Source organism: Phocoena sinus, chromosome 7 (assembly GCF_008692025.1).
Source record: "Phocoena sinus isolate mPhoSin1 chromosome 7, mPhoSin1.pri, whole genome shotgun sequence".
Classification (NCBI taxonomy): Eukaryota; Metazoa; Chordata; class Mammalia; order Artiodactyla; family Phocoenidae; genus Phocoena; species Phocoena sinus.
Genome location: NC_045769.1, coordinates 32,187,357 through 32,214,633, shown reverse-complemented (window position 1 = coordinate 32,214,633; position 27,277 = coordinate 32,187,357). Strand labels below are relative to the sequence as shown.

The following is a 27,277-nucleotide window of genomic DNA, read 5'->3' as shown; positions in this document are numbered from 1 at the left end:
TGGAATTCACTGAGTTCTATTGTCTGTGTTTGACCTGGCTCCATCACTTAGCAGCTGTGTGATCCTGAGCTACTATTTAATCTCTCTAAATCTCAGTTTCCTCATCTGGGAAATGGGAATAATGATGAGATTTACTTCAGAGAGTAGCTGTGAGAACTGAATGAGACAATTCATGTGAAGCGCGGTACCTGGCACACAGTACATACTCAATAAATGTTCATTATTAGATTCCCTCCCGCATTTTCCTCTGCATAACTGCAGCCAAGCTCTAGAATTTGTAGCAACTTTTATCAAATGAAGTAAAATCTCTTTATTCTCAGGTCCAGAGCTAGGCCACAACTAGGTTAGAAAAAGTCAGTTATTCTCTACTGCCTGTCTTTGCTGGGAAAGGACTCCAGTATAATGTCAGTGGGACTCTTGATGCTGTCAGGGCAGAGTAGAAGGGAAAGGAAGGAAATACGGGTAGCAGGTTCCCAGGGGACCTCGTGACCCAGTCTGTACTGCTCAGGTTCTACACTTCAAATGGTTTCTTTCACATCCACTATGGAGGCCCAGGAGCCCTAAAAAAGTTACCTGGGAAGCCTCAGAAGCTTGGAAATCACTGCAGGATCAGTCTCCTACCTTACCTTTGGAAGCCCTTGACTCTCCAGTATCTTTAATTGCCTTTTTATGGACCATCCTGGATTCTGCTTCAGAGCCTGGACATTTTGGACTGACATCTTGGTTGCCCTGCCCAGCTGATTCCAGCTTCTCACCTAGATGTCAGCTCTGCAGGCTGAGAATCTATCCTGCCCTGTTACTCCCCAGAAACCCAACCTGGATCCAGCATTCTGGAAGCCAGTTCAGACCTCTGAGTGGTAGGCTCAGCAGGCCTTGGCATGACTGGTTTCACCTGCTTGGTTAAGAGTGAGGATTCTGGAGCCACACACTCCAAATCCAAGCACTGCCACTTACTAACTAAGTGACTCGGGCCAGGTAATTTACCACTCTGTGCCTCAGTTTTCCTCATCTGTACAATGGGGAGACTAGCAGTCCCCATCTCATAGGATGGTTAAGAGGATTAAATGAATTAATACATGTATAAGACATCATATAAACATATACAAATAATCCACCTACATAAATGTGAAACAATATAAATATAATATTAGCTATATTCACATATTTTATACATATTATTTTACATTTAACTTTATGTATGCTTTACATTAACATGTATTATTTCATGTAAAACATTTATATACATATAAACATAATTATTTATATTATTATTACTGTTGTTTTTGTCTACTCTATCTCCCTGCATGGATAGAGAGACCATGGGTAGGCTCTTCAGCTTTCTTGCTTTCATCTGAGGCTATAGGTGTAGAATCCCTGATTTCTACAGACTCTGCTGTACTATGTAAGGCAAGGTTTAAGTCAGATTAAAACCAACTCTAACACTTGGAAAATTACCATCTACAATGAATGCCATGTAAATATTCTTTCCTAGATTCCTATGTTGCTCTTCTTTCAGTATCATCGTTTTAAGTTCTGTTGCAATTGCTTTTATTTCTTGTCTTATTTCAAAGGCTTTCTCTCTCTGGAGCACATAGCATAAGATAGAAATGTGTCAAAATACATGCTATTTATCATGTGGTTAATTTTAGATCATGTTATGCCCAAAACTATAGATTCAGAGGAATAGGGTGATTCTGAAAAGAATAGGCGTTGTCTCTTTCACTTCTTTTCATGGAACTGAAATGAGGGTAAAGTTTTCCTCTGTCTTCAAAATCATTAATAATCCATGGATTAAGCTTAACCTCCATGAGCAATAATGCCATATAGCCACTGACATCAATTAAGAAACACCACCCTGCCTTGATGGTAAGTGTGACACTACATTAACCCCAAAAAAACCCACTTCCTTTCCAGCAAACAGAAAACAGCAGAGGACATGAATTCACTGGCAGCTTTAAGCACTGAAGGAGAAAATTGTGTTTGTTTCTGGCAAACATGAAGTCAGATCTCTGGTATTTCTTTCTCTTCTGCTTCCAAGTTGAAGTTCTAACAGGTAAGTGACCTACTGAATATTTATTATTAAGTTATAATTCAAGTGAACATTAAGAAAAACCAATTGGAAAAGTTAGGCACCAAATAGAAAGGTTTTTTTTGTTTGTTTGTTTTCAGAGAAGAGCCCAAGTCCATGGCCAAGGACGTTTATGTCACTGTTTTAAGATGAAGAAAAAAGTCTCGTTGGATCATTAAAACTTTAAATTACCTGCTTGAAGTTACTTTTTAGTGGATAAAGTAGAAGAGTGACTTACTGTTCTCAGAGACAGATGAAAGGCAAAATGACTTGTGTCAACAGAATGAAAATTAAGTAGTCCTGGCATTTGGACTGGGGATTCTTTCTGAAGGAGAAAATAAGATGGAAGGGCTTTGAAAAGAAGGATTTTGATTTTAATCTTATCTGGGTGGTCTTTTGTCAGAAACGCCCTGGCTGCCACAGAGTTTTTTCGACACTAATGTCAAGGTCCTTCTAAAAGGCTACGGAGTAGTGGATGATGTAAAAACACTCTCTAGCCTCTGTAGACATTAAAAAAATCATTCTGAAGTCCTCAATTCTTTCTCTTACATGGTATATATCACACTCTACTTGAATACTTTAAATAATGTTACCTACAATGAAATTAATATGTATTTCTGCTGCTTCTTACTTGGTACATTTTCTATTATTTTTGTTTCATCTTTAAGTCTGAGCCTCATGTTCTTGAGGCTGAGAAAAAGCAAAGTGAAATTATATTACCTTGGGAAGTTCTACTCACACTAAAAGTGCAGACAGAAGTTTTAGTATGTGTAACTTTATTTAGAAATAAGTTTTGCAGTGGTACCAAAAATAGACTTTATTTTTCTCTCCAAAGAATTAAAAAACAAAAATGTGTTGGTCAAAGATTTGATCTTGTGGTGGCTCAAGGTGGCTCCAATGCTCTTAAATAAAGAGGAAAGAGGAATGAGGAATTAGAATCTACTTAAGGTCCCAAGGGCAGTTTGGGGCCATTTGCTTGTGAAACTATGGCTTTTATACAACCCAATGGAATCCTTTAGCTGCATGAGCAACAAAGGAATAGCTTTGGAATTGATAACCATTCATTCATTCACTCATCCATTCTTTCAGCGCCAAGCACTTGCCATGCAGGAGGTACTGTGCCAGCTGCTGTGTGTACAATGATAAGCAAAACCAGGTCAGCCCCTGCTCTCATGAAGCTAATTGAATGGCTGGGAGAGAGACATTAATCAAATAATCCCATGAATGAATGACAATTACAGGCAGAACTCAGTTCTGTCAGAGGATGTAACAAAGAAACCTGCATAGACTGGTGGGTGTGGAGGGGTGGTTGGGGGATGGGTTCATCCAAGTCTTTCTTGTGGAAGTGGCACTTGAGCTAAGCCTTGGGGGACAAATAGGAATAAATGGGGAGAATGGTGGGATGGTGGGTAAGAACATTCCATATCATGAAAAGAGTAAGTGCAAAGGACCTGTGGCAGGAAGGCATGAAGTAAGTCAGGAAGCTGGAAGAAAGTGGATGTGCCTGAGTACAGAGAGGAAAGGGGTTGGGGATGGTGCAAGATAAGGCAGGAAAGGAAAGCAGAGACCAGACCACTCAGACCATATGCACCATGTGAAGGATTGTGGATTTTCTTCCAAGAACATTGCTTCAAGTCATTGAAGGGTTTGTACTGCTAAAAAGCAACCAATATGCCAAACCCATTTAGGCACTTATGGTGGTGATACTATGCTCAGGAGATTTGAATTAGCAATGGTGTTACCACTGTGGAAGGACTGATCGAGCCTAGGTGGAATTATTTCTAGTTGGCAGATTAAGCTGATGAATAAACTATACTTCTGGAATGATATTTATCTTGGATTCTGATGGAATAAAACCAACATTCCCCCTCATCAACAGAAAACCATGCCATGGGCAAGCTGCTATCCTATTTGACAGGTGGCAAAACTGGCACACAAATGGCTAGATGGAGATGGTAAACTACTGAACAATCTTCATATTCAAAATATCACCATAATGCACGTATCCAGCAACTACCATTTTAAAGGCTCTGAATGCAAAGTAAAGAACCAAACTGAAGTCAACTAAGCTCGTGCAGATCCTTTCCTTTGGCATATTTTTAATGCTCCCACCTATGTAGGCTTTCTCATCCCATGAAGAGGTAGGCATTCTTACTTTCAGTTAATGTTTGAAGAATCTCAGACCAGGAAAGGCTAAGTGTTTGGTTACCTAGTAATCAGTGGCAGAACCAAGATTAGAATTCAAATATGTCTGATTCCAATATCCACATTCTTTCCACACCATGTTGAAGTAGTGGAGATATAACATGAATCTCAAAGGAGAGAAATTCTCATCAGTTTTGTTATTCGGTTGGTGAGTTAAGAGGAAAGAAATCTTGGTGATTCTCAGTCTTCTGTTGATCTCAGTGTAAAACTTAGCAAAGTCATCTTCTTTTAATGATTCTGGAACAATAGGAGGCTCTTAATTGTAAAAGGATCTGAGAAAAATGAGACATTCTGTCTGCATTTAGAAGACACTCTTTCTAGACATTATGGGCAATGGAGACCACGCGGGTGACCTGATGAATTCTGGTTTGGGAAAGACCACTTTAAAAGCAGTGGAGTGGGAATGACCAAGGTTGGGTGGTGTTTAATAAATGTGCATGTCTAATGATATGTTCAGGGTGGAAGCTGGAAGGGTAACCCTCGGGCTCATTTTGAGCCTTGATTTTGTCACCCAGGCATTGAAGCAGTGATTCCTGAACTCCATCGCCTCCAAAAACACCAGCCCTCTGGCGCTTCCAGCACCTGCCCCTCCCCAGAGCTCAGGGAGAGTCCTGGGGAGCTGAGTTGACATTTAAGCCCCTCCCAGCACCTCCTTCCAGTGTTCATGCTGAATTTTAAAAATCCACATTGTCCATCTTTTCTTTCAATAGATGAATTCAGGGCATGCTCACTCAGCACAAGAAGCCTATATTGATTGCACTCCTTCAATATTATTTCTGTTTTCCTTGGTTGTGGTATTCTCTTTTATTTTTGTTGGTATGAGGAAGTTTCTTTTAACTCCCCTCTTTCCCTCTGTAATTTGGAAGGTTGACCACACGTCCTAGTTGACTAATTCATTATCATGTTCAGAGCAGCTTAATTGAATATCTATTTATTATTGTAGTAAAGTAAATAATGACGGTAGCCTTGCTTGACGTGTTTACCCCACCTCCCATCCCCCGCAGTGACGTGAGAACTTTGGAATGTTCTCTTTTCACTCTCTTGCTTTCCCCTTAACCCCTGCCCCATACATGGGTTTTGTTGAAATAATTGAAAACTTGTAGTTGCAGATCATTGCTAAATTTCCTCTGACAGTGTTTCTCTTCTGGTTCAAGAACTCTTTATACTCACTTCACCATTTTTCAGCGGCAGCATCACTCTTGCCATCTGCTCCTGTCTTGTCATCCTTGTTCCTATCCAATGATCAGAAGACTTCCATTATTTTCTTCAGATACCTCAAACTCTGAATTCCAGCATGGGTAAAGATGTCTTCCTTTACTCTGATGGGTGACTAACATCTTTTCTGGGAGTAGGATTCCTGGACTGCACTCTTAATAGTCTCTGGGTATTCACTCGCTGTATGCTGGCTTCTAGGGTTGCACGTGAGTAGTTCCATGTTAGTCTGCCTCTCATTAGTTTCCAAGTAGATTACAAAGTATTGCTAGAATCTTGTTATTCATTTCAACAAGCGAATTCGGGAATTCCACTAGGATATGCCTAATTCTGTGAGTGTTTCCATTAACATTGCTTGAGATTGAGTGAGCCTTTTCAATCTGCAGACTTCAGGTGTTTTGGGGTTTTTTTAATTTCGGGGATATTTTCTCCCAGTAATTGTTTAGTTATTTCTTTGTCTTTTTTCCTTCTTTTTAGACATGCCTATTATTTTTATGTAAGATCTCGAGATCCTTGGTTTTTCATCATTAGTGAGCAAAACGAATTTCATAACTTGCCGTGGCTGTTAACAACTCCCTCAGATGAAATGGAATATTATAGTTTTAAAATTGCTAACAGCATATTCCCATTCTTGGTAGAAACAAAATGTAGGTGTGTAGGGAGGACCTCAATTCTCATCTGAGCTTTGCTCACTGTGTATCCATAGACTTGTTTGATGTAAAAAATAATTGGCCTCAGTATTCACAGTTGTAAACTGAGCAAAACCCACAGCTTATGGTGTCTCCCTGTCCTAAGAATATGTTTTATACATAAAAAGATGTACTGGGCTTTGCAAATTCAAAGCCCAGTATATACATACACATACATATACATATATAAATATATATGTATACACACACACACACATATATACCAATCATTTGTAGCCTTCAATACCCAAAGAAAAGAGCCCGTTTACTCCATAAATGGCATCTCTGTGCTACTGCTCTTCTAATAAATTGAGTCTACTAAATGACACGTTTTCGTCATTCTAAGTAAAATAAGAATGTGTCATTCAATATCTTTTCAGGAAAATTCAGAATTATACTTTGGAAAGTGGAACTTAAATATGTAGAAAACATGTAACACAAATGAAAGCTGTTGGTCAACAAGAAATTTTTTTCCAGTTTGGCCTGTATGGTCGATTGAAACAGACTGAGATTGGCAAGTTTAAAAAGAGAGTCAGAAATTGGGCTACGAACCTCCTCTGGCTCTCGTATAACATACTGATGGTTGCATCTACTTTGCATGAGGAAAAGCTAAGAAGAAGCAGTTTGTCTTTAAAGGGAGGTGATGGACTCAAGAATTTTGAGTCAGTCAACCACTAGTTCTGAAAGAGTCTTTTGTTTTTCTGAGTGTGTTGCCATAGACATGGTACTTCCAACAAGCAACAAAGAATCACTTAAATGGAACCTTTTTGAATATGAGAAATCAAACTTTTTTTTAAAATTATGGGTATTTTAATTAATTTATTTATTTATTTTTGGCTGTGTTGGGTCTTCGTTTCTGTGCGAGGGCTTTCTCTAGTTGTGGCAAGCAGGGGCTACTCTTCATCGCGGTGCGCGGGCCTCTCACTGTCATGGCCTCTCTTGTTGTGGAGCACAGGCTCCAGATGCGCAGGCTCAGTAGTTGTGGCTCACGGGCCTAGTTGCTCCGCGGCATGTGGGATCTTCCCAGACGGGTTCTTCCCAGATCGAACCCGTGTCCCCTGCATTAGCAGGCAGATTCTCAACCACTGCGCCACCAGGGAAGCCCAAGAAATCAAACTTTTATAGCCAACATTTACACTCTCCTAGGGCTTAGCACGGAAAAAAGTTCATTCATGAAAAAAACAAGAAACAAAACCTCTACTGCACTTACAATTCAAATTTTGTTCATTTTGTACTAAGACAAGCAAAATCTCCTAGTAGTTCCTGTTTGCTCTCATTTAACTATAATAGAGTTTCTTGTAGATGTCAATACATCTTTTTACATTTCTACAGGCAGATAACTTACAGAATACTTATCAAGAATTTAGATCCCATCAGAGCAAGGACCCAGACTTTGTTGCAGGTTTAAGTACACAGGGCAGCTCAACACACAATGATCCATGAATGAGGCTGTCTAGGGAAACAGGTATGTTAAACAATGCATTTTCACATCAAATAAATAATTTTTATATGTTTTTTGGTGCCTAATAACATTTTCAGTCATAGAATACATATGTGGCACCAATGTAAATATTACTTTAAGTATTTGGGACAATTATACACCCAATACATCTTGAAGGAAAAGAAATACTTGAAAATAACTTCCAAATCTAGCTTAATGTTAAAAGCTTCTTTTTCTTCTCTTTTCTTAGCAAGTCTCTTTAGCTTCTGTGCTTCAGCTTCTATAAAATTAAGGGGTTGGACTAGATCATTGGACTAAGCGGCTCCTTAGAAATGTGGACTCTGATGTCAAATTGTCTGGATTCAAATCATGGCTCCACCACATTTTGCCTCTATGACCTGGGGCCAGTTACTCAAGCCTCAGTTTCCTCATCTGTAAAATAGGAATAAAAATAGAAAATCTGATGTCAAATGTTGTTATGAACATCAAATGATATATTGCATGTAATGAATTGGAAACCTTAATACATGGGAAACATGCAATGCTTGTAAGTTGCAATTATTATTATTATTTGGAAGTTTTTGAAAGCTTAGATGTTTATATAACTCCAGAACTATTGGGCTTCAGACAATTGATTGGGCATCATTCAGTGTGAGACTTTGCCTTTGGACTTGGAAACAAGCATCCTCCATTATCCGGTAAATTGGATCCCCTGCTCTGTTTTTCTTGCTCACCTCCTCACCTCATTGCAGGACATTTACCAACCATGCTCAGCTTCGATATTCTTCTATTCATTCATTCATTTATTATTATTGAGCATCTAATATATTCCAGGTCCTAGGATTATTTGTGACCATGATCCAGTCTTTATCCTTGTGAAGTTTATGTTTACATTAGGAAGACAGACAAAAATAATTATGATCTAAGCTTATACACATTATAAATATATTGGTATAAACAAAGCTTTATTGAAATCATTGAGATAGGAGTCTTTGTCTGGGGGTCTCAGGGACAAAGCGGTTCTTTAAAGTGGTTCTTAAAGAATGAATGAGGATTTCTAAGCAAATAAAGGGGTAATGGGATATTCTAGTCTATGGGGACAGAAGTAACAATGAAAAAGTAATGGCCAAAAAGTATGGCGTAGCTTTAAGCTATATGGTCCCTGAGATTGTAAAAGGATTTTGTGTCATTCCAAGAAAATTGATTTATTTTTTTACCTCATAAGCAAGAAGGTAGTGAATATTTTCAAACTGGGCAGTGAAATGCTTTTTAGAAACACAATTTTGCAAGCAGCATGGAGAATAGATTTGGGGGGAGAGACTGCTGTTGAGAAGGCCAGTCAAGAAGATGCTTCCACAGATGAAGGAAGATGTGAAAAAGTCCTAGTTTGGCAATAGGAATGGGGAAAAACCATCCATGAGCTAGAGTCAACTGGACTTGGTGACCAATTGGATCAGGACAGTCAGAGAGAGGGAGTAATGAGGAAGACTCTGAGGTCCTGATGCCTTAAAGGACAGGACTTGGGTTAGGTGAGTGAATGCTGAGTTCAGTTTGGAAATGTTACTCTTGATGTGTCAGGGGACACATCCAGATAGAGATATTGAAAGGAAACTGGAAATAAGGGACTAAGCCAAGGGAAGGAGTGGGCTGGAGATGAAGGTGTGGGTTACTGGAGTAGAGAGTAGAGTTTATTCTAATTACTTTGTAAATATCGCTACAAAGTTTTACAACACCTTTGAGATTTTTCCATTTTCACAAAGAAAATCAGTTTTTACAAGGAGAAAATCAATCATTCATTTAAAACATTACGCATTTCAGAGCATCAAAGGCTGTTTTACCCCCTCTACAGAGTTCCTTGGAGAATAAAAAAGTCACACATTGTGTGTGTGTGTGTCTGCGTGTGTGTGCACGTGCAGGTGTGCTCAGAGTCTTTTGCCTTTTTAACCTTCTCCTTACTTTTTTTCTTCATGTTTTTTTGACTTCCTTTTCAGCAAATGTTAAGACTTGGGATTGGGTTTATTTTGCCTACCCTTGCTACCGATTTCAATCACTACTTTAGATTATGGATGCCTTTGAATAATAATGTAAATATAGAAATTATGCATATATAAAAATCTGCTAATCGGGATTCCAAACGTTTTAGCTAGTAGACGCATAAGAAATGACAGTGGTTTTACGAGAGGTTAAAAAAAAAAAGTGGCAGAAAGCATATTTTTTAAATGCCAGAATTTCTTAGGGAAAGATCAAATGTAACAAAACCCTAATATAAACATTGCAATTTTTAGAACTTCACTTCTTATGTCACATTCATGTGCTGTGCTAAGCTAAAGCTTATCATTGTTGGATTACAGAAAATACTTTTAATAAACACTATCAATAATTGCAAACTCAGGAACCCTTATCTTTCGATCACTCAGACCTTTGTGGAGGTTTGTGGTTAGAAGTCTGAGTTAAGGAGAATAAAGTGAAATTGCTGATCAGTCTAATATCCCCTTCACTGTGTGGGTTTTCTAAGTGTTTTTGCTAAAAGATTTTCAACCAGGCATAATACAATTGCTTATAAAGAGTCCTGGCAGGATGGGTTCTATCAAGACAATCTTACACTGAAGAAATGAAATAGTTTAGACGTAAAAGAATCAATTTGTAAATAAACTTCTGAATCATAATGCGATTCTCAGCTGAATGACCCTTTTCTTCAGAGATTTTTTTCTTAACAGCTCCCCCCAAAGAATATGCAAATGCTTTTATCTTTTAAAAATGTTGAAGATCTAAAGAAATCATCTGATATAAACATTCTGATTTTACTCCTGAAACCTTAGTCTACTGATATCAACAGTAATGTTATAAAAATCATAGCAGCAGTTAACAGGTTTGAACCTCTATTGGAAAGATTGCACCCTTTAGACATGGTAGTCAATGTGATTAAGATATAGCAGCTATTTTCTAGAGTACTAATAATCTAGGAGCACCAACAAGAAGTAAACAGATATGGTAGCAAAGTGAAAATGAAGTCTGAATATTCAGATTTTTAGACTCATCACCAGGATTCAAGAGAACATATTCCTGTTTGTGTTTTTAGCAATGCATTAAATGCTAAATTTTATAGCATGGTGTTTCCATTGCAAATCACTAACGTGCTCCGGTTATGAAACATCTGGATGTATTAAACAATCATTGGTTCAGAGGCACCTGTCCTGGACATCCATTGGGCAAATTTAATGATTCTGCACTTTAGAGGATACAAATAATAACCAGGTTTAAACATGTCTTCCCTTCTATAGACTCAAAAGAGCCAAGAGAATAGTCAACCATCTAAACAAGTCTTTATGAACCTGGTAGATATTTATAATAGTTAAAGAACGTGCTTCTTTATAGCTCAGCCAGATAATATTCATTAGAACCTGACATCCCAGTTGAGGAGGTGTCTTTTGAACTTGATTGTATATTTGCACATACTTGTCTGCAGAAGAAAGGCAACATGCCGTAGCTAACCCTGGGATCGTGTCCCAGCTATGAGCTATGTAATCCTGGGAAAGATACTCAGTTTTCTGGCCCCATTTTAGCTTGATAAATTTAAGGGTACAATTTAAAATGAAAGGCTTAACTGAATAATTTTTAAAAGCCCTTTTGATTCTTATATTCTATAGTCTATGCTTTATCTCCCCAGATTTATAACATCACTGAGATCTACATATCCATTCATCCACCCAACCATCCAATACATATTTATTGTGACTTACTACTTACCAGGTGCTATTGTAGATACTTGGGATGAATCTGTGAATAAAATCAACAAGGTCCCTCATTTTAAAGCTTATGTTATAGTGGGGTAGCCAGACAGTAAACAAGAAAACAAAGCAGACAGCAACCTCAGGTAATATGTTAGAAAATGACGTGTGGTGTGTTTTGGATTGAGTGGTCAATGGTTGCTGGAGAAGTAAGAAGCAGCCACGTGAAAATCAGAGATAACATTCCAGGCAAAGAAACAACACATTCAAAGCGCCGGAGACCAACTTCTTGTGTTTGAAGAATAGAAAGGAGAACAGTGTGACTGCAGTGTGGTGAGTGACTGGTATAAAATGGTGTTAGCGGGATAGGGTAGATCACGCAAGTCATGGAAAGTAGCGTAAAGAGTTAGATTTTCTTTGAAATGAGATGGGAAGGCCCTGGATGTTTTATAAACAGGGCAAGTATACTATCTGATTATAAAGAAGATTATTCTGGTTTCCCTGAGGAGAGTGGATGGTGAATGGGCACGAGTGAGAGCAGAAAGTTAGGAAGCTCTTGTCATCCCAGAGAGAGATAATGCTGGTTTGGACCAGTTGCAGCTTAGATGGAGAAATGGGTAGATTCTACTGGAAATAGAAGAGAGGGGCAGGAAATTTGACTTTCTTCCTGTAGAAGGATTTCAACAGTGATCTTCTGAGACTCAGTCTATAGTGACCACTTTGTAGCTTCATGTGGTTGCCTGCTTCCATTATACTTCCTCTTGTTGTTGCTAGAGGAACTTCAACCTCAGACTGTACCCCAAATCTTTCATCTGCCCAAAAATTGTGTGACCTCGGACAAATAATCTAATCTGTCTGGGTCATCAGACAGACTTGCTGTATGATTTGTGTGTTTGCTAGGCTTGGCTGTGTATGATGCTGGGCAGAAGTTGAATCATGTTACAGGAAACACAAGTGTGAAGGTAGGGGTGTTTACAGGATGTCTGAAACATGTACAGACTATATATGAGAGCTTATGGGGATTGGAAATGGAGATGGTTATGGTAGGGAGAGTGAGGAACATATCAAATATAGTGTGAGAGGATATTTTGGAGGATAATTTTATATTAAAAAGTGGTATGTGGAGTGATTTTAAGCTTGATATAAGGGAAGAAAGAACAAGAAGAAAGAGATTGATGAGGGGAATAGTTGCAATTTTCAACTACTGTTATGACAGGGGAACTGACCAAAGAGATTTGACACCCAATCAAAGCAGACACAGGTATAAAAAATGGTGCTATCGTACCAGTACTCCTGACTGAATATTAGACTTGGAGATAAGAACATCCAGGGAAGGTGCAGAAAAGATTCTAGCTGCTTCAGCAGTTATAAGGAACTAACATATTCAGATTTTCCTTAAATTGTCCGTCGATCCATTAAATGTTTTAGTCATGATTATAGGGATGATCTCCTTTTGATACTATTTTTCAAATATCATCAAAGACTAAGGAGATTTTGTGATTAGGTGTTTGAGCATATCTGTTCTACAGGTGCCAAAGTAATCGTGAAGCAATCGATTAAATCCCCTATCTGATTCCTTTAGTTGAAAACATTCAAATAGAAGACCAAGAACTGCCAAATCGTTTTCCAGATGGAAAGTTTAAGCATCGGGTATGTGGACACTTAAGTCAGGCTTCTTGTCACCACATTTAATAATAAAAAGGTGACCTAGGTAGTTTTTAGATTAAAAAGGGTAAAATGAATAACTAAGAGTGTCCAGTAGAAATGACACTTTGGGATCTCCAGTTACTCCTCTGATGTCAATGGCACTGTCACTCAAGAAAAACTTGGAGCGTTTTCCTTGCCATACCTAAAAGCTATTATGGGCCAGGAAGATCGTCTCATTAATTTTCATTTCTCCTGACTTCATGGAAAAGCCCAGTAAGATGCTGGGACAGAGAGAGTATTATGGAAACATGGTTTCTCCTCTGGAGAACCCAACAGCCAACTAGTAGCTCTCTTAGTTGTTCATGGTCTCATCTAGATATGTTCTCATCCTGAATCCATAGAGAGTAAATGTTGGAAAGAACTTTAAGATGTCTTGGTATTACTTCCTTATTTCACAGCTGAAGAGACTAAAGTCTAGAGAGGTATCCTTGTCACAGAGACTTGCTAATGGCAAAGCCAGAATTCTCCTCTGGTTTCCTTGGGAACCACTGCATTGCACTTCTATCACCCTGCACCGCCAACCATTATATTTCATCTTGCATTGGGTTATAGGTCATAGTGTGGGCCCAAAAGGAGAAAAAGCTGCTGACAAAATCATCTTCAGAAGTAGAAGACAACGCATCTATGTCTGTGTGTGCACAAGGTGGCCGCAGACACTTTTGTTCCAAGATCTCTTTGTGGTTTACACGCTGCCATTCTAAAGTCCTTGGGAAATTTGCTCTGAACGTTTCTAAAGGAACTGTGAACCAGCTCACTGATTTTATCTTCTGCAATAGACAGTAAAGACAAGCATCAAAGCAATAGTAGTGCAACATAATTTACTTTCAGACAAATAAGTCCCCATGCAAATTATCTTTCACTTTAATCTAATGTAGGTTGCACCTATTCTCATGTGATGAGTTTTTCCCCTTTCCCTTTTGCTTGTATTTACCTTCAGTTCTTTAAATGAAACAAGCATTATTTTTCCTCTTTATACTTGAAAACTATTTTATTCTAGAACAAAACATCTACTCACAAAAGTGAAAAAATATAAATGTACAATTTAACGAATAGTTACAAAACATACTACCTTACTCCTACAATTATCACAGTTCAAGAGGTAAAACATTGTCAGCCCACAGAAGCCTCTCCACCCTGTGTTTTCCTTCCCGATTCCAATTCCTTTTCCCCTTTATACAGAAGCATCATACTGAATTTTGAGATATTCATTTGGGTTATATATTCTGTTTCTATTCTTTTAGTCATTATGCAAGAAATCACAACATGCGTACTTCATTTATCAAAGTCTCAAGTTACATACACCTTTTCTAGCCTCCTAGACAATGTGTTTTAGGTTGACAGTTTCTTTCAGTACTCTAAAGATATAAGGTGTAATTCCACTGTATCATGACTTTTACTGTTGATGTTGAGATACCACCTGTCAGTCTCACAGTTGCTTCTTAGAAGGTAGTCAGTCTCTTTTCCCTGGCTGTTTTTAGGATTTTTATTATGATTTGTCTAGATGTGCATATTTTTTAAAAATCTGCTTGTGTTTTATTTTCCAGTTCAACAGCTCTGTTTAACCATCTAATATGCTCTTAACTTATCTCCTGAGTTTGTAATCTCAGTGTGGTTTTTTTTGCCAATTCTAGTTGGTTCTTTTTCAAATTAGTTGACTTTTTTTCTTTAAGTTTCCTGTGATCTATAGATATTATTACAAGTTTGTCTTTTATTTCCTTAAACACAGAAGGCTTAATTGTTTTATTTGGGGGATCTGATAATTTAAATATATAATTGTGTATTTGTTTTTGGAGTCTGTTGTTGTTTTGTTTCCTTGCATGTCAGATTATTTTTTATGGTATGCTTGTCATTATAATTATTATTTGTAGATATGAGTTGAAGCCTAGGATGTAAACCTTTTCTTTCTGCAATAGTTTGCATTTTTACTTTCAAAAGCTTAGGGGTAATAATAATCCAAAATCACCTTAGACAAAGTTCAATTATTGAGATTTTCTGGACCACTGAAGTGATTTGAAGGTGGGCTATGATCTGCATGAAGGCTGGTTTACTTCTGGTTTAACCTGTATTCCAAGGATGTAGCCCTCTGGGATTTTGAGGAGCTTATTGAGGAGAATGTCTTTTACTAGATTTCTCGTTTTCAGACTCTGGGAGTTGAGACATGAAAACAGAAGTGTGAATCTGGGAGAACAGCACATGCTCTCAAAGTAAAAGCAACTTCTAACCTTTGCTTATCTCTCTGGATTCTGGTTCTTCAAATTTAATCTAGTAATTTCTTCTTTTTTTCAGCTCTTCAATCCTTTACATTAATATTTTTAGACATTTCATTCAGCATCTTTGGTTGCTTTGGTGTGGGAATTAGTTTGAATAATCTGGACCACCATACTGAAAGCTAGAAAGCTTGTGTTTTCACAATCAAATCCCCAAGTTGAAAATCTATTCCCTAGCAATATGAGAGATATAAATTAAAGCCTATAGGTACTAGGAAAAATAAGTAGCTATGGTAAATTTTAAATAAAATGAACACACTGGTGTAAGCAGAGCCATGACAAGTGAATCCAGGAGGGTAACGCTAGTCCTGTTGTAAAGTGGAACAGTTCTTTCCAAAAGCAACATGGCAGTACAGAGTGTTTTCAGAGTCTTTAAATATTTTGCCCACATGTCAAAATATTTACATAAAATCAAAATGCTGAAAATAACCCCAACAGTCAACACTGGTAGAATGCTTTAACAAGTTATGATAAATGAACATTATGCCCTTTTATATAGCCATTAAAAAGGATAAGTATGATGACTACATAAAAAATGGAATGTTTATGATAGAACATTAACTGCCAACAGAAGAACAAAAGGAATAGGTTTGCTATATAAAATAAGTATATGTCTGGAAGGTAAAGAGCAAAAATGCACAAATGGTATTTCTATTTCACTGGAAAAGGAGGAGCAGGTAATATTTTTCCTTAAAACTTCTTTATACTTGTTACATAGTTTTCTCAAGAATAAAAACAGGAATTTCAAAATTTAAGCTAAAAACTGTCATGCTAATAATTTTTCCCAAACAATTTCAGCATGAGACTTATTAAAAGTCATATTAAAAAAGAAGAAAAAAGAAAAAGAAAAAGGAAGGCAAAGAGTTGTTTGAACTTATAACTGAATAACTCAGAATCTGTAACCAGACCAAATCCATTTCAGTTTCCTTCTTCTGTGATCCCCATGTAACTTGTAAAAACAACCTTGGTTTCCTATAAGCTAAAATTTATTTTAAAAAATGAAAAAGTAAACAAAAATCTGGGTCTTTACTTTTATCATCAGACTTTGATTCAGTTCTCAATGGATGAGGTTCAGAGAAGACATGTTTCTATCATTTGAAAATGATTCATCTGTTCTTTCACTCTCTAGCGGGAGGGTATAGTGTAAATATATACTCTTATATAACCATTCATTTTTAGTTTAAGCTGTTTTGTGCTTTAAAATGTTTCTTCCCTAAACTATGTCTTTCCCCAAATCTCTCATTGTTTGACTAAAGTGCTAATCCTCCTTCAATTTCAATTTTCAATGTCACTTTCTCCAAGTGGCATTAATTATCTGATTCTCCAATCAAAATGTGAACCCATCTACATTTACTTGAATAGTACTTCATTCCTAGCATGAATTATGGTGCATAACTTCATATTTATCCATCATCTGTCTCCAATATGAAATCTGCCCAAAGGCAGGAACAATTTCTGTTTGATTCATACTATGTAAATATGTTATTTAATATATTACATATTATATATTCATATATGATAAAAAGTCTCTGGTTAGGTTTTTTCCCAAGACACAGTTTTACCTTCATGTTCTATTTTTTGGTTGTGAAGTTCCTTCATTTTGTTGCAATAAAGGTGACTTTATGAAGAGAAGAGATGACTTTTGTGCTCAAATATAATGATTAGGTCAACAGAATCATAAAATGTCACTTTTGCTTTTTTTTTTTTTTATCCAGGAGAATTCAATGCTTCTGCCACGTCTGAGATGTTTATATTTCACAATGGAGGTGTACAAATTTTATGCAAATACCCTGATACTGTCCAACAATTTAAAATGCAGCTGTTGAAAGGAAATAATATACTCTGTGATCTCACTAAAACAAAGGGAAGCGGAGACAAGGTGTCCATCACGAATCTGAACGTCTGTCAATTTCAGTTATCCAATAACAGTGTCTCTTTTTTTCTGTATAACTTGGACAGTTCTCATGCCAGCTATTACATCTGCAAACTATCAATTTTTGATCCTCCTCCTTTTCAAGTAGATATTCTAAGCAAAGAATATTTGAATATTTACGGTAAGACATTGTTTTAATCTTCTAGACTTAAGAGTACATAGGCATTTTAACAATTTTTCTCACTAATGAAAACAGTTAAACAAATAAATATCTCTTGTGTTGGAGTTCATTTCGGTGCAATTGATGGCAATAATTTATGATGAAATATATCAATACAAGGGTGTTTATTAATAACAAAAATAATTATGTTAATCAGTAATATGAAATTTAATCATACAGACTGCTGAGTTAGAAATAGGTTACATTGTCTCTAAAACACACATGCCATTGAAAATCAGGAAAAAAAATTAGGAGAAATATCCAAACCCAGGGCTTAATGGCTGTGCTTCTATTCACCTAAAGTTTAAGGTTTGGGTTTTGTGCTGGGAATTGTGGAATTAAGTGATATGATTGAAAACAATAGTTTTATACCTTTACTTTCCTACTTATTCTTTTTCAAAAACATAGATAGTGAAGTCTTTTCTATTAACCACATTTATAGACATATACGTGCATAGAGTCTTTTTGCTTTTAGTTTCTGGATCCTTGCTATCACACTGAGATGATGTTATTTATTTACTGTTTACTGGATTTCATGATTGTAACGAAGGCAAGCTTTATGGCAAGCTGTTTAATTTAAACAGCTCTTTTAAATTTGTTAAGTGAACTTGTGATTCAGCACTGACAGAGGAGATTTGATTCTGAGAGCTTTTCCTCACCTTAATTTTTTTCCAACCCAGAATCACAGGTTTGTTGCCAGCTGAAGTTCTGGTTACCCATAGGATGTGCGGCTTTTGTTGTAGTGTGCATTTTTGGATGTGTCCTTACATGTTGGCTTACAAAAAAGGTGAGCAGGGCTTCCCTGGTGGCGCAGTGGTGGGGGGGTCCACCTGCCAGTGCAGGGGACGTGGGTTTGTGTCCCGGTCCAGGAGGATCCCACGTGCCGCGGAGCAGCTGCGCCCGTGGGCCGTGGCCGCTGGGCCTGCGTGTCCGGGGCCTGTGCTCCGCAGCGGGAGAGGCCACAGCAGTGAGAGGCCCGCGTACCGCAAAAAAAAAAAAAAAAAAAAAAAAAGGTGAGCAACATTGATCTTTTCTTGCACTGGCTTTACTGAGGAATATGAGCAGTTATTTACTCATCAAAGTATGTACTGCTCTTGCCAGAGTAATTTGATCAACAGGTAGATGATTTCTTTTCCTCCAGATATGCTTACTAATTAAACTACTAACTTGGAACAGAAGCTTATTTACTTTATAGCCACTTCATTCCAAAAGGAATTCAGTGGCTTACAAAGAGATATGTCATTATTATTATTCACAAAAGAGAAGGAAATTGGGGCCACAGAAAGACAAAAAGGCAGGGAGGAGGGAGGAGGGTTAAAAGATAAAAATAGATGCTTCTGACTTAAAAATTATTACACGTGGGCTGCAAATTTGATTCTAAGTTTCCAAAGTCAGGGCAGATGAAACAAAATTTTCCTCAACCAGTCAATTAAAAAACAATCAGTGAGAAAGTCTTGTAGGGCACCATCAGTAGTTGAGAAGGAAACTGTCAGCTTCTTTACATGGTAACTTATTAGGACTCCTTGCTTTTAAAGAAAACCACTGAAAAGCTAGGCAGAAAGATGAAAGAATAACGACACCGATAACAACCAAAATCTCTCTGTGCCGGGGGATATTCTCTTTAGTCTATCACAAAACAGGTTCTCAATCAAAGAACCTATACCATTTTGCATATTATGCAAGGGTGTTAGCATCCTCAAGTATATCCATAGTGTGATGGTTGGCCATACAGTGCATATATCTGTGTCAGAAGGGAATTTGAAAAGAGATAAAGAAGGAAGAGAGGAAGATCAGCCCCGTGGTCTAAGTCTACTGGGGAAGGAACATAAAGGCATAAATGAGAAAAGACATTGAGCAGAAACAGTTTCTATTTGAAGCCCTTTTCATATTGTTCTCCTACTTAGCCTAAAGTCAGGAGCCTAAGTCACATTATAACACTTTGTCACATACTGCTTCAACAAAGAATAGAAAACAGTAACAAATACACAAACACATCCCCCACAGGAATGGAGATGGGGAAGAGCAGATGACAAACCACGTTTCTGACTTTTCTTGCAGAAGTATCCTTCCAGCATGCACGACCTTAATAGTGAATACATGTTCATGGCAGCAGTGAACACCGCTAAAAAGCCTGGACCCACAGGTACAGTGACACATGGGGGCTTGGGAAGGGAAGAGCGTTCTTTACATGAAGCCTAGGATTTTAATTTTTTATTTTAAAGGAAGGGAAAATGTCTCTAGTATTTTCTGTAAAAAGTCATATTTTCATTTTAACTGAATTGATGCTCTCTCTAGTTCATTGAAAACATGTTTGTAAACCACTATTAAAAAAACCAAAAAGTGCATAAACCCCTATGGTATCAAGGCAATCTTCCAATCAATATTTTAAAAATTGGGGTGATTCTAAGTCTTCCTTGTTAAAAAGTTCATTAAGTCATACGATGAGATTTATTGAATATCATTTTAGTGTAAATTACTGAGTGAGGCACTGTGGGGGATACAAAGATATGAAGGTTTTCGACTGAGATTTGGAGGAAAGATCTGAGCTGGTATTCCCAAGGGGAAGAAGGAAAAATTGGTGAAGATATTGTTATTTCACCGTAAAAAATGTGCATGGTTAGAGAAATTGGATGGCTGTGGAAGTCAGCTAGGTGGGACTTTGACCTTTTTCATTCAGAGTGAGTGTTGTCAACTGCAGTGTTCTTAAGTTGAGGACCATCCCAGAAAGTCTGAAATATCCATTCTTGTAAATCTTATGCCTTTGAGGTTGCAGTGATGGAAGGTGTATAATGAGACAGAAGCCACTGCATTTTTGCCACCACTCAGTGGTAAAGGACTTGTATAAAAGGGATGCACAAAACACCTGTAATCATGGAATTAAAGCGCGGGAAGGGGCTAAATCTCCTTTAGCCCTCATTTTTTTTAGATGAAAGAAATTGATGTTTCTTCTGGTGTTCAGTGATCCTTTGGTTCTTCAGAGAGTTGATACCATAGCCTTGACACTAGCAAAGAGCTTGTGTTTCATTATTCTGCTATTGGAAAAAAAAATCTTTTCTCTCAATCTCTGTGCTTGTAATAATGTGTCTATCTTAATTTGGGTCCCTGAAAGCAGACCCTGAGACAGACACTTGAATGCAAGTAGTTTATTTGGAAGGAAGAAGGGGTGAGGGAACAGGGAGAGGGAGACAGGAAAGGCAGAAAAGCAGATGAAGGTTGCATTACTAAGATCTCAGCTAGAGGCCACAGGACTTCTGAGACGTATACAGATGTCTCCCAGAATTGTTCTTCTGAAGGATGGCAAATGGGGCATTTATCCATCGGCTCCCATCCCCACTGGCTTGGGGTTGCCTGTAGGATGCATTAATCTCCTTTGTTCCTGAGTCTTGCTCTGTGCATGCCATGAGGCTGCTCTTAAGCCTTCAGAGAAAGCCCTGAGGCAGAAAAGCAGAGAAATGCAGGGTGGGGCTATTTTGCTAGAATAGTCAGCATACTCAGAAGTGGTGCAGCTGAAATCAGAGGGGGGTAGTTTCATGCCCCATCTACCAAGCCTAGCATATATCTTGCAATTACATGTAAACAAATAGTAACTGAAAATGGCCAGAGTGTAGGCCAGAGTGTAGCTCTAGTGTAGGGCTACCTTCTTGAGGGTAGGCAGGGTCTTTCTTCTGTATTCCGACAGCATTACACTAAACAATTCCAGGCAGAGCATGACTCAGCACTTCTGTCAAATATTTGTTATTATGTGAATAACACGGTGCTGAGTAATGTGCATTGGGTAGAGGGAGGGAAGACCTAAGACAGTCCTTGTCTTCAGTTTATAATGTCACTGGGAGAGGTAATATGTTTGCATGGAGGGTGGAGTCACGTGATAGCGTTAAAAGTCCTCAATTAGGGCTTCCCTGGTGGCGCAGTGGTTGGGAGTCCGCCTGCCGATGCAGGGGACACGGGTTCGTGCCCCGGTCTGAGAAGATCCCACATGCCGCGGAGCGGCTGGGCCCGTGAGCCATGGCCGCTGAGCCTGCGCGTCCGGAGCCTGTCCTCCGCAACGGGAGAGGCCACAACAGTGAGAGGCCCGCGTAACGCATAAAAAAAAAAAAAAAAAAAAAAAAAAAAAGTCCTCAATTAATTGCAAAGCAGTAGAGTTCAGACAAAGTTTGCAAAAAGAGTCAAGAGTGGGCTGGGGGGCTTCCCTGGTGGCGCAGTGGTTGAGAGTCTGCCTGCTAATGCAGGGGACATGGGTTCGAGCCCTGGTCTGGGAAGATCCCACATGCCACGGAGCGACTGGGCCCGTGAGCCACAACTACTGAGCCTGCGTGTCTGGAGCCTGTGCTCCGCAACAAGAGAGGCCATGACAGTGAGAGGCCCATGCATGGCGATGAAGAGTGGCCCCCGCTCACCGCAACTAGAGAAAGCCCTCGCACGGAAACGAAGACCCAACGCAGCCAAAAATATAAATAAATAAATGAATTAAAAAAAAAAAAAAAAAGAGTGGGCTGGGTAAAACTCCATGGAAAATGTGGAATTGGTGCTCGGTCTTGAAGCATAAAGAAGAGTTTGGACGGGGTATGTGTTTGCCTGTGTGTGTGTGTGTGTGTGCATGTGTGTGTGCATGTTTACAAGAGGCAGAGGAAAGGGGAAGCCTTGCTGAAGGGGATTGGCACATGGAGAGCTTTTAAAGAATTTATGCTAAATTTTTGTTACAGATGTGACCCGTAATTTGGAACTCTCTGGCACCCAGGCGTGAGCCGCACTGGCCAGTTCCCTCCAACTTGAAGAGCAAGATTCTCTATTTCCTGGACCACAGAGAGTCTGACTTGATTTGACTACGTACATCTTTTGCTGATGTTTTGTTCCGTCTGGACCAGTGACTATATCAGTCAATAGAGATTTTAACAGACTGCCTTAGTACCATTAGAGTTCTCTCAAAACAAATACCCTCTCGCAACTAGCTTTATAGAAAGCCCAGCTTGTGTGTGCTCAACAAACAGACCTCACTGGGATGGAAACCCTGTCTTCAGATCTGCTTCTAAGCAATGCATCAGCCAGGAGAACAAACACATCTATAAAAATGTTTTAAAGAGGTCAAGGGTATGGAATCTGCAAAGCAAATGGACAGCTGAGGGCCAGAGTCTGTCTGCATTTCACTAACAGACTACCTCTTCTTTCTGTAGGGAGGAGTATTTTATAATCAGGCAGTAGAGGGAGATGCTTCAAAACTGCAGTAATTTTATCTCTGAGGTGTGGATATGTAAGGATAGCCTACTAATACAGTGGAACACAGTACTCTTCTCCAACTTCTGAAGCCCAGTTGACCACTGCACAGGCAATTTAGGTGCCTTCTTCTGCCCTCAATTTTCCTTTTAAAAGTACTTCCACATAAGTACTTGACAGACACGCTGAGTTGGGAGCTATGTCTACGTTTTTTCCTTCTGCTGCTTAGTTTCATATATATAGCTGCAGCCTAGTGAATATAACTTGCCTATATTCTCCCTAAATAAGCATACGTTTTGCTCCAGAAAGATATCTTATTTTCCCAAATTCAGTTCAAATGGTTTACTTTGCTGACTCATTGACACCAGTAGTAGGAAACATTGCCCAGAATCAAAAGTGACTTCGTTTTTTGATATTCTTTTCTACCGTTATCTGTGTTTTCATGGTGCTATTAATTACAAGCTAGGCTAGTTTTGGAGATCATGCTAAAATTGCAAGCAAACAAAGGAATCCATCTTTCACTGTCAAGCATTGTCCTGGGAGATAGAACCCATGATCTATTCAGCATGAAACCTGCAGTTCCTAGAGGTCACTGCCAAACTATAGCTGCGCTGCCTCTGGGCTTTATAGGTTGAAACAGCCCCCATCAGCCTGGAGCAGCCATCCAGACCTGGGTGGAATTCCCAGAATTTGAGAAACTCCGCTTAGCCAGGACAAACAGGTGCTCTTGCCCCCAAAGGCTGAAGTCACCCTGGGGACCAGAGTGGGTTTGCCTGCATTTTCCTCCAGGATCTGTGAAGAGGCACAGATGTGTCAAGGAACATCTGTATGATTCCGTCTCCTAGAAACCATTCAGCCTGGAAACTGACCCTGACCCTTCAAAGCAGTCTTCCTTTGAATTTGGTTTAGCTGGAAAGATTCTTAAGTACATGTGACATGTGATTATTCTTAGCTGAAATACTTTCTCCACTTCCTGTCTGCATACCCAAGGCTTCTGAAGCAGCCAATGTGTATGCAACAATATTTTCAACTTAGGTAAAAAAGGGGTTATTTAGTAGTTTTAAAATTGTAGTTGCCTGCTTACGGTTTACTTTAAAAGTGAGGCCTGATATGTCATTATACGTACTTATTTTAAGCATGTGTAATGCTGGATATGTACAGTACAGTACTGAACGTGTAATTTGAATCAAGTACGGTGTTTCGCTGACTTGGGCAACCTGGCTGTCTTGGTAGAGGTGTTCTCTGAGTTGTTTGCAGGTTTCTGCGTGGGTGTCAAGTGGGGAGGCCCACTCTCGTGTGGTCTGCTTCTCCTGATCGTCCAAGTTGTGCCCTGAAGCATCCTCATCCTTAGCCCTGTACATTTCAAAGTGAATTATTAAAGAATACAATTTCTGTGAAATAAAAACTGGTTTTAAGAGGAGCTAATTATGAAATACATTTTTGTAGTAGTAGGAAACTAAAGAATAAACATTTGATATTCAGCTGAAAAGATCTGTTTTCTTGGGGGAGGGAAATGATTACTGTAGCCAGCACTTGCAAATTTGACCTTGTTCTTAAAGATCGTCACACTGCTTGGAACAGTTCCTCTTTTCATTTTTTTTTTTTTTTTTTTTTTTGCGGTACGCAGGCCTCTCACTGCTGTGGCCTCTCCCGTCGCGGAGCACAGGCTCCGGACGCGCAGGCTCAGCGGCCATGGCTCACCGGCCCAGCCGCTCCATGGCATGCGGGATCTTCTCGAACCGGGGCACGAATCCGTGTCCCCTGCATCGGCAGGTGGACTCTCAACCACTGTGTCACCAGGGAAGCCCTAAATTCACATTCTTTATGAGACGGGACCACTGCTTTGTGTAATCCAAGTCCTCTTCCCATTTCCAGCCTACTCCCTTTAAAAAATTTTCTCTTGTACTGGGTGGATAAGATTTTTCTTTGTGCCGTGGAAGATAGGCTATGCTCAGCCTACTTGCTTGTCAACCTTTGTTCTATGAAAATGAGGAACTGGGAAATTTGAAATTTTCTAAGAGGTTGACCTCATCGGTATCAACATTTAATACCCCTTCCAGGGTCTATGTTCTCCGTAAGAAGACAATTCACCAAGTCTTTCCTACATAAAGGCAAGCTACCCTTGGATGTCTTTCACTATATGCCACCTTTTATTTCTCTCTTGTTGATTAGTATTTATGACTCAATGTATGAATCTAAGCTATTCTCCACCTTGCCATATAGTCCATCTAAAGGCAGTGAGACTGTCTATCTTCAAAGCTAGAAATAACCCTTAAAAGCGACGCTTATAGACTCTCACTTTGTCTTCCAGGTCTATTCATTCTTGTCTCATTTCAGGGACTGCTCTAACCATGACTAAAAATCAACCTTTGTCCCCAAGTCTCCATAGCACAGTGCTTCCTATGAATTTTTTCATTTTCAAGAAGCTAATAGCTATTGTCAGGGAGATTCTCCAGGAACCTGGTCTCTGCCGGTAGAGCTGGACAAAAGCCTTCAACCAAACCAGGATGTCTGCCACTGACCTATCTTCTTAAGGAAGGGTATTCAAGGACTTCCCTGGTGGTCCAGTGACTAAGACTCCACAGTCCCAATGAAGGGGCCTGGGTTTGATCCCTGGTCAGGGAACTAGATCCCAAATACTGCAACTAAGAGTCTGCACGCTGCAACTAAAGATCCCGCATGCTGCAATGAAGAGCCCAGGTGCTGCAACTAAGACAGGGCACAGCCAAATAAAGAAAGAAAGAAAGAAAGGGTCTCCATTGAGGTTGGGTTAAAAACGAATCTCATTTCGTATCGAGGAATTTTTAATTTTCATGGAAATGAAGAGTATAATGACATCTAAGCATGGTTCTTTGACAAAAACACTGAATCCTATTTGTGACTTCTCCTCAGTATGGTTTCTCTCTGCTATGTCCTTTTGGCTTTACGACCATAGTCCAAAATGACTGCAGTGTGTCTAATGGACACGACACTCTTTTCAATTATTATCCCTTAAGTTTGGAAGTCATAGTGAAATGCTCTCTTGAACTAGGCTCGGGAGACGACAAATTCGAAATGCAGCTGAATACCCCCCATTTTAAGTCCAAAACATCAGATAAGTTCTCCTAAAATCCACAGTATAGAATCCAGAGATCTCTGAGCTTACTCAGAATTAATGGAAAAAAATGACATTCCATCATAAATAAATGTTAACTGAAAATATACCACTTCCCAGTCTTTTGAGAACATACCCAAATAGGGATGGGTTTCATTCACAAAGCACAGCAAAAGTTCATTAAAAATACCCTTGTCCTTATCATCAGTGCCTCTTACATGCCTGGAGGTGGCTCTGGAAGCAGCAGCCCCTCCTTTTTTCTCCTAAAGCCCTCTCCAAGCAGGCTGCACATCCCTTCCATCTCCTCCCCACATTTTCCCATGCACAGCGCCTGAAAAAATAGCTTTCTTTCTTCCTAGTTCACATTTGTCCCTGTATTGGTTTCCTGGGGCTGCTGTAACAAATCCCAATGAACTTGGTGGCTTAAAACAGCACAGATTTATTCTCTTACAGTTCTGGAGGCCAGAAGTCCAAAATCAGTTCTGCTGGCCTAAAGTCAAGATATGGACCGAGGCTGGTCCTCTGGAGGCTCCAGGGAAGAATCCATTTTCTTGCTTTTCCAAAGCTTCTGGTGGCTGCCAGTGATCTTTGGTTCGTCATCACTCCAGTCTCTGCTTCTGTAGTTTCATTGTTGTGGAATCTCCTTTTGCCCTTCTCTTATAAGGACACTTGTGATTACATTGAGGGCCCACCTGGATGATCCAGGATAATTTCCCATCTCAAGATCCTTCCCTAATGGCATCTGCAAATGTCTGCAAAGTCTCTTTTGCCATGTAAAATCCATCACAGATTCCAGGGCTTAGGACTGGGATACCTTTCATAGCCCATTATTCAGTCTACCATAGTCCCCTAACCATCAGGGTGGTGGTGGTGGGGAACCCCTTATGAAACTTTCCTTCCACTCCCAACTTGGGTCTCTATATTTAGGATGCCTCACCCCTTTCTCTATTCTAAGACTCCAAGTCCTTCTTTGACAAAGCTCCAGTTATTGCCTCCTCTAGATTCTTTCCCTATCCAGTGGACCATGTTCCAAGTCTAAGTCCTAGAGTTGTGATTAGTTTCAGGCTTCAGCCCACTGGATGGCTGAGGCTCATTACCCTTAGCAGAACAGGTGTTGAGATGGAAGGAAGACGGGCCAGTATGGGTTTCAGTCCAGTGGGCAAAGGTGAACGCAGCTTTGTCAATTCCAGTTTCCTTTCCATTACATTCACCAAAAGGGACTGCTGACCTACTGGTTTGTTTACTCGTTGGTCCATTATAGTAAGCACATCCCCAAAGAACAAACTATACTTGGGAGTCAGTGCAGTTTAAACTCAGGTTAAGAAAAGGCACAGTTGCCTCAGTGAGCCAGGACTGTGTCCTGTTCTTTGTGTCACTGTGTCCTCATTACTGTGAAATAAAGTTTTTTTTCTTGCGTCCTCTGGCAGGGCCTGCCAGAATCCTAAAAGAAATTGGCATTAGTTTTTAATGTCTGTTCACTTTATTAATGTGGGGAGTGGGCTAGACTTAATTAAATTGTTTGGGGTCAAAATTTCCCCTCTAATGGAAATCAGGGTAGGGAT

General features: G+C 39.3%; 1 protein-coding gene across 2 annotated transcripts; it reads left to right on the top strand.

The window, feature by feature from the left end:
* The first annotated feature begins 1,918 nt into the window (after nucleotides 1-1,918).
* ICOS (inducible T cell costimulator) lies at nucleotides 1,919-24,099 on the top strand. 2 transcript variants are annotated; one of them, XM_032638544.1, is made up of 5 exons: nucleotides 1,919-2,053; nucleotides 17,033-17,371; nucleotides 18,091-18,197; nucleotides 19,469-19,553; nucleotides 22,114-24,099. In XM_032638544.1, the coding sequence occupies exons 1-5, from the start codon at nucleotides 1,996-1,998 to the stop codon at nucleotides 22,152-22,154; spliced, it is 630 nt and encodes a 209-aa protein (XP_032494435.1). In that variant the 5' UTR covers nucleotides 1,919-1,995; the 3' UTR covers nucleotides 22,155-24,099. The 2 variants fall into 2 exon arrangements, with proteins under 2 accessions (XP_032494435.1, XP_032494436.1); XM_032638545.1 differs by lacking the exon at nucleotides 1,919-2,053 and adding an exon at nucleotides 7,555-7,639.
* The last annotated feature ends 3,178 nt before the right edge of the window (nucleotides 24,100-27,277 follow it).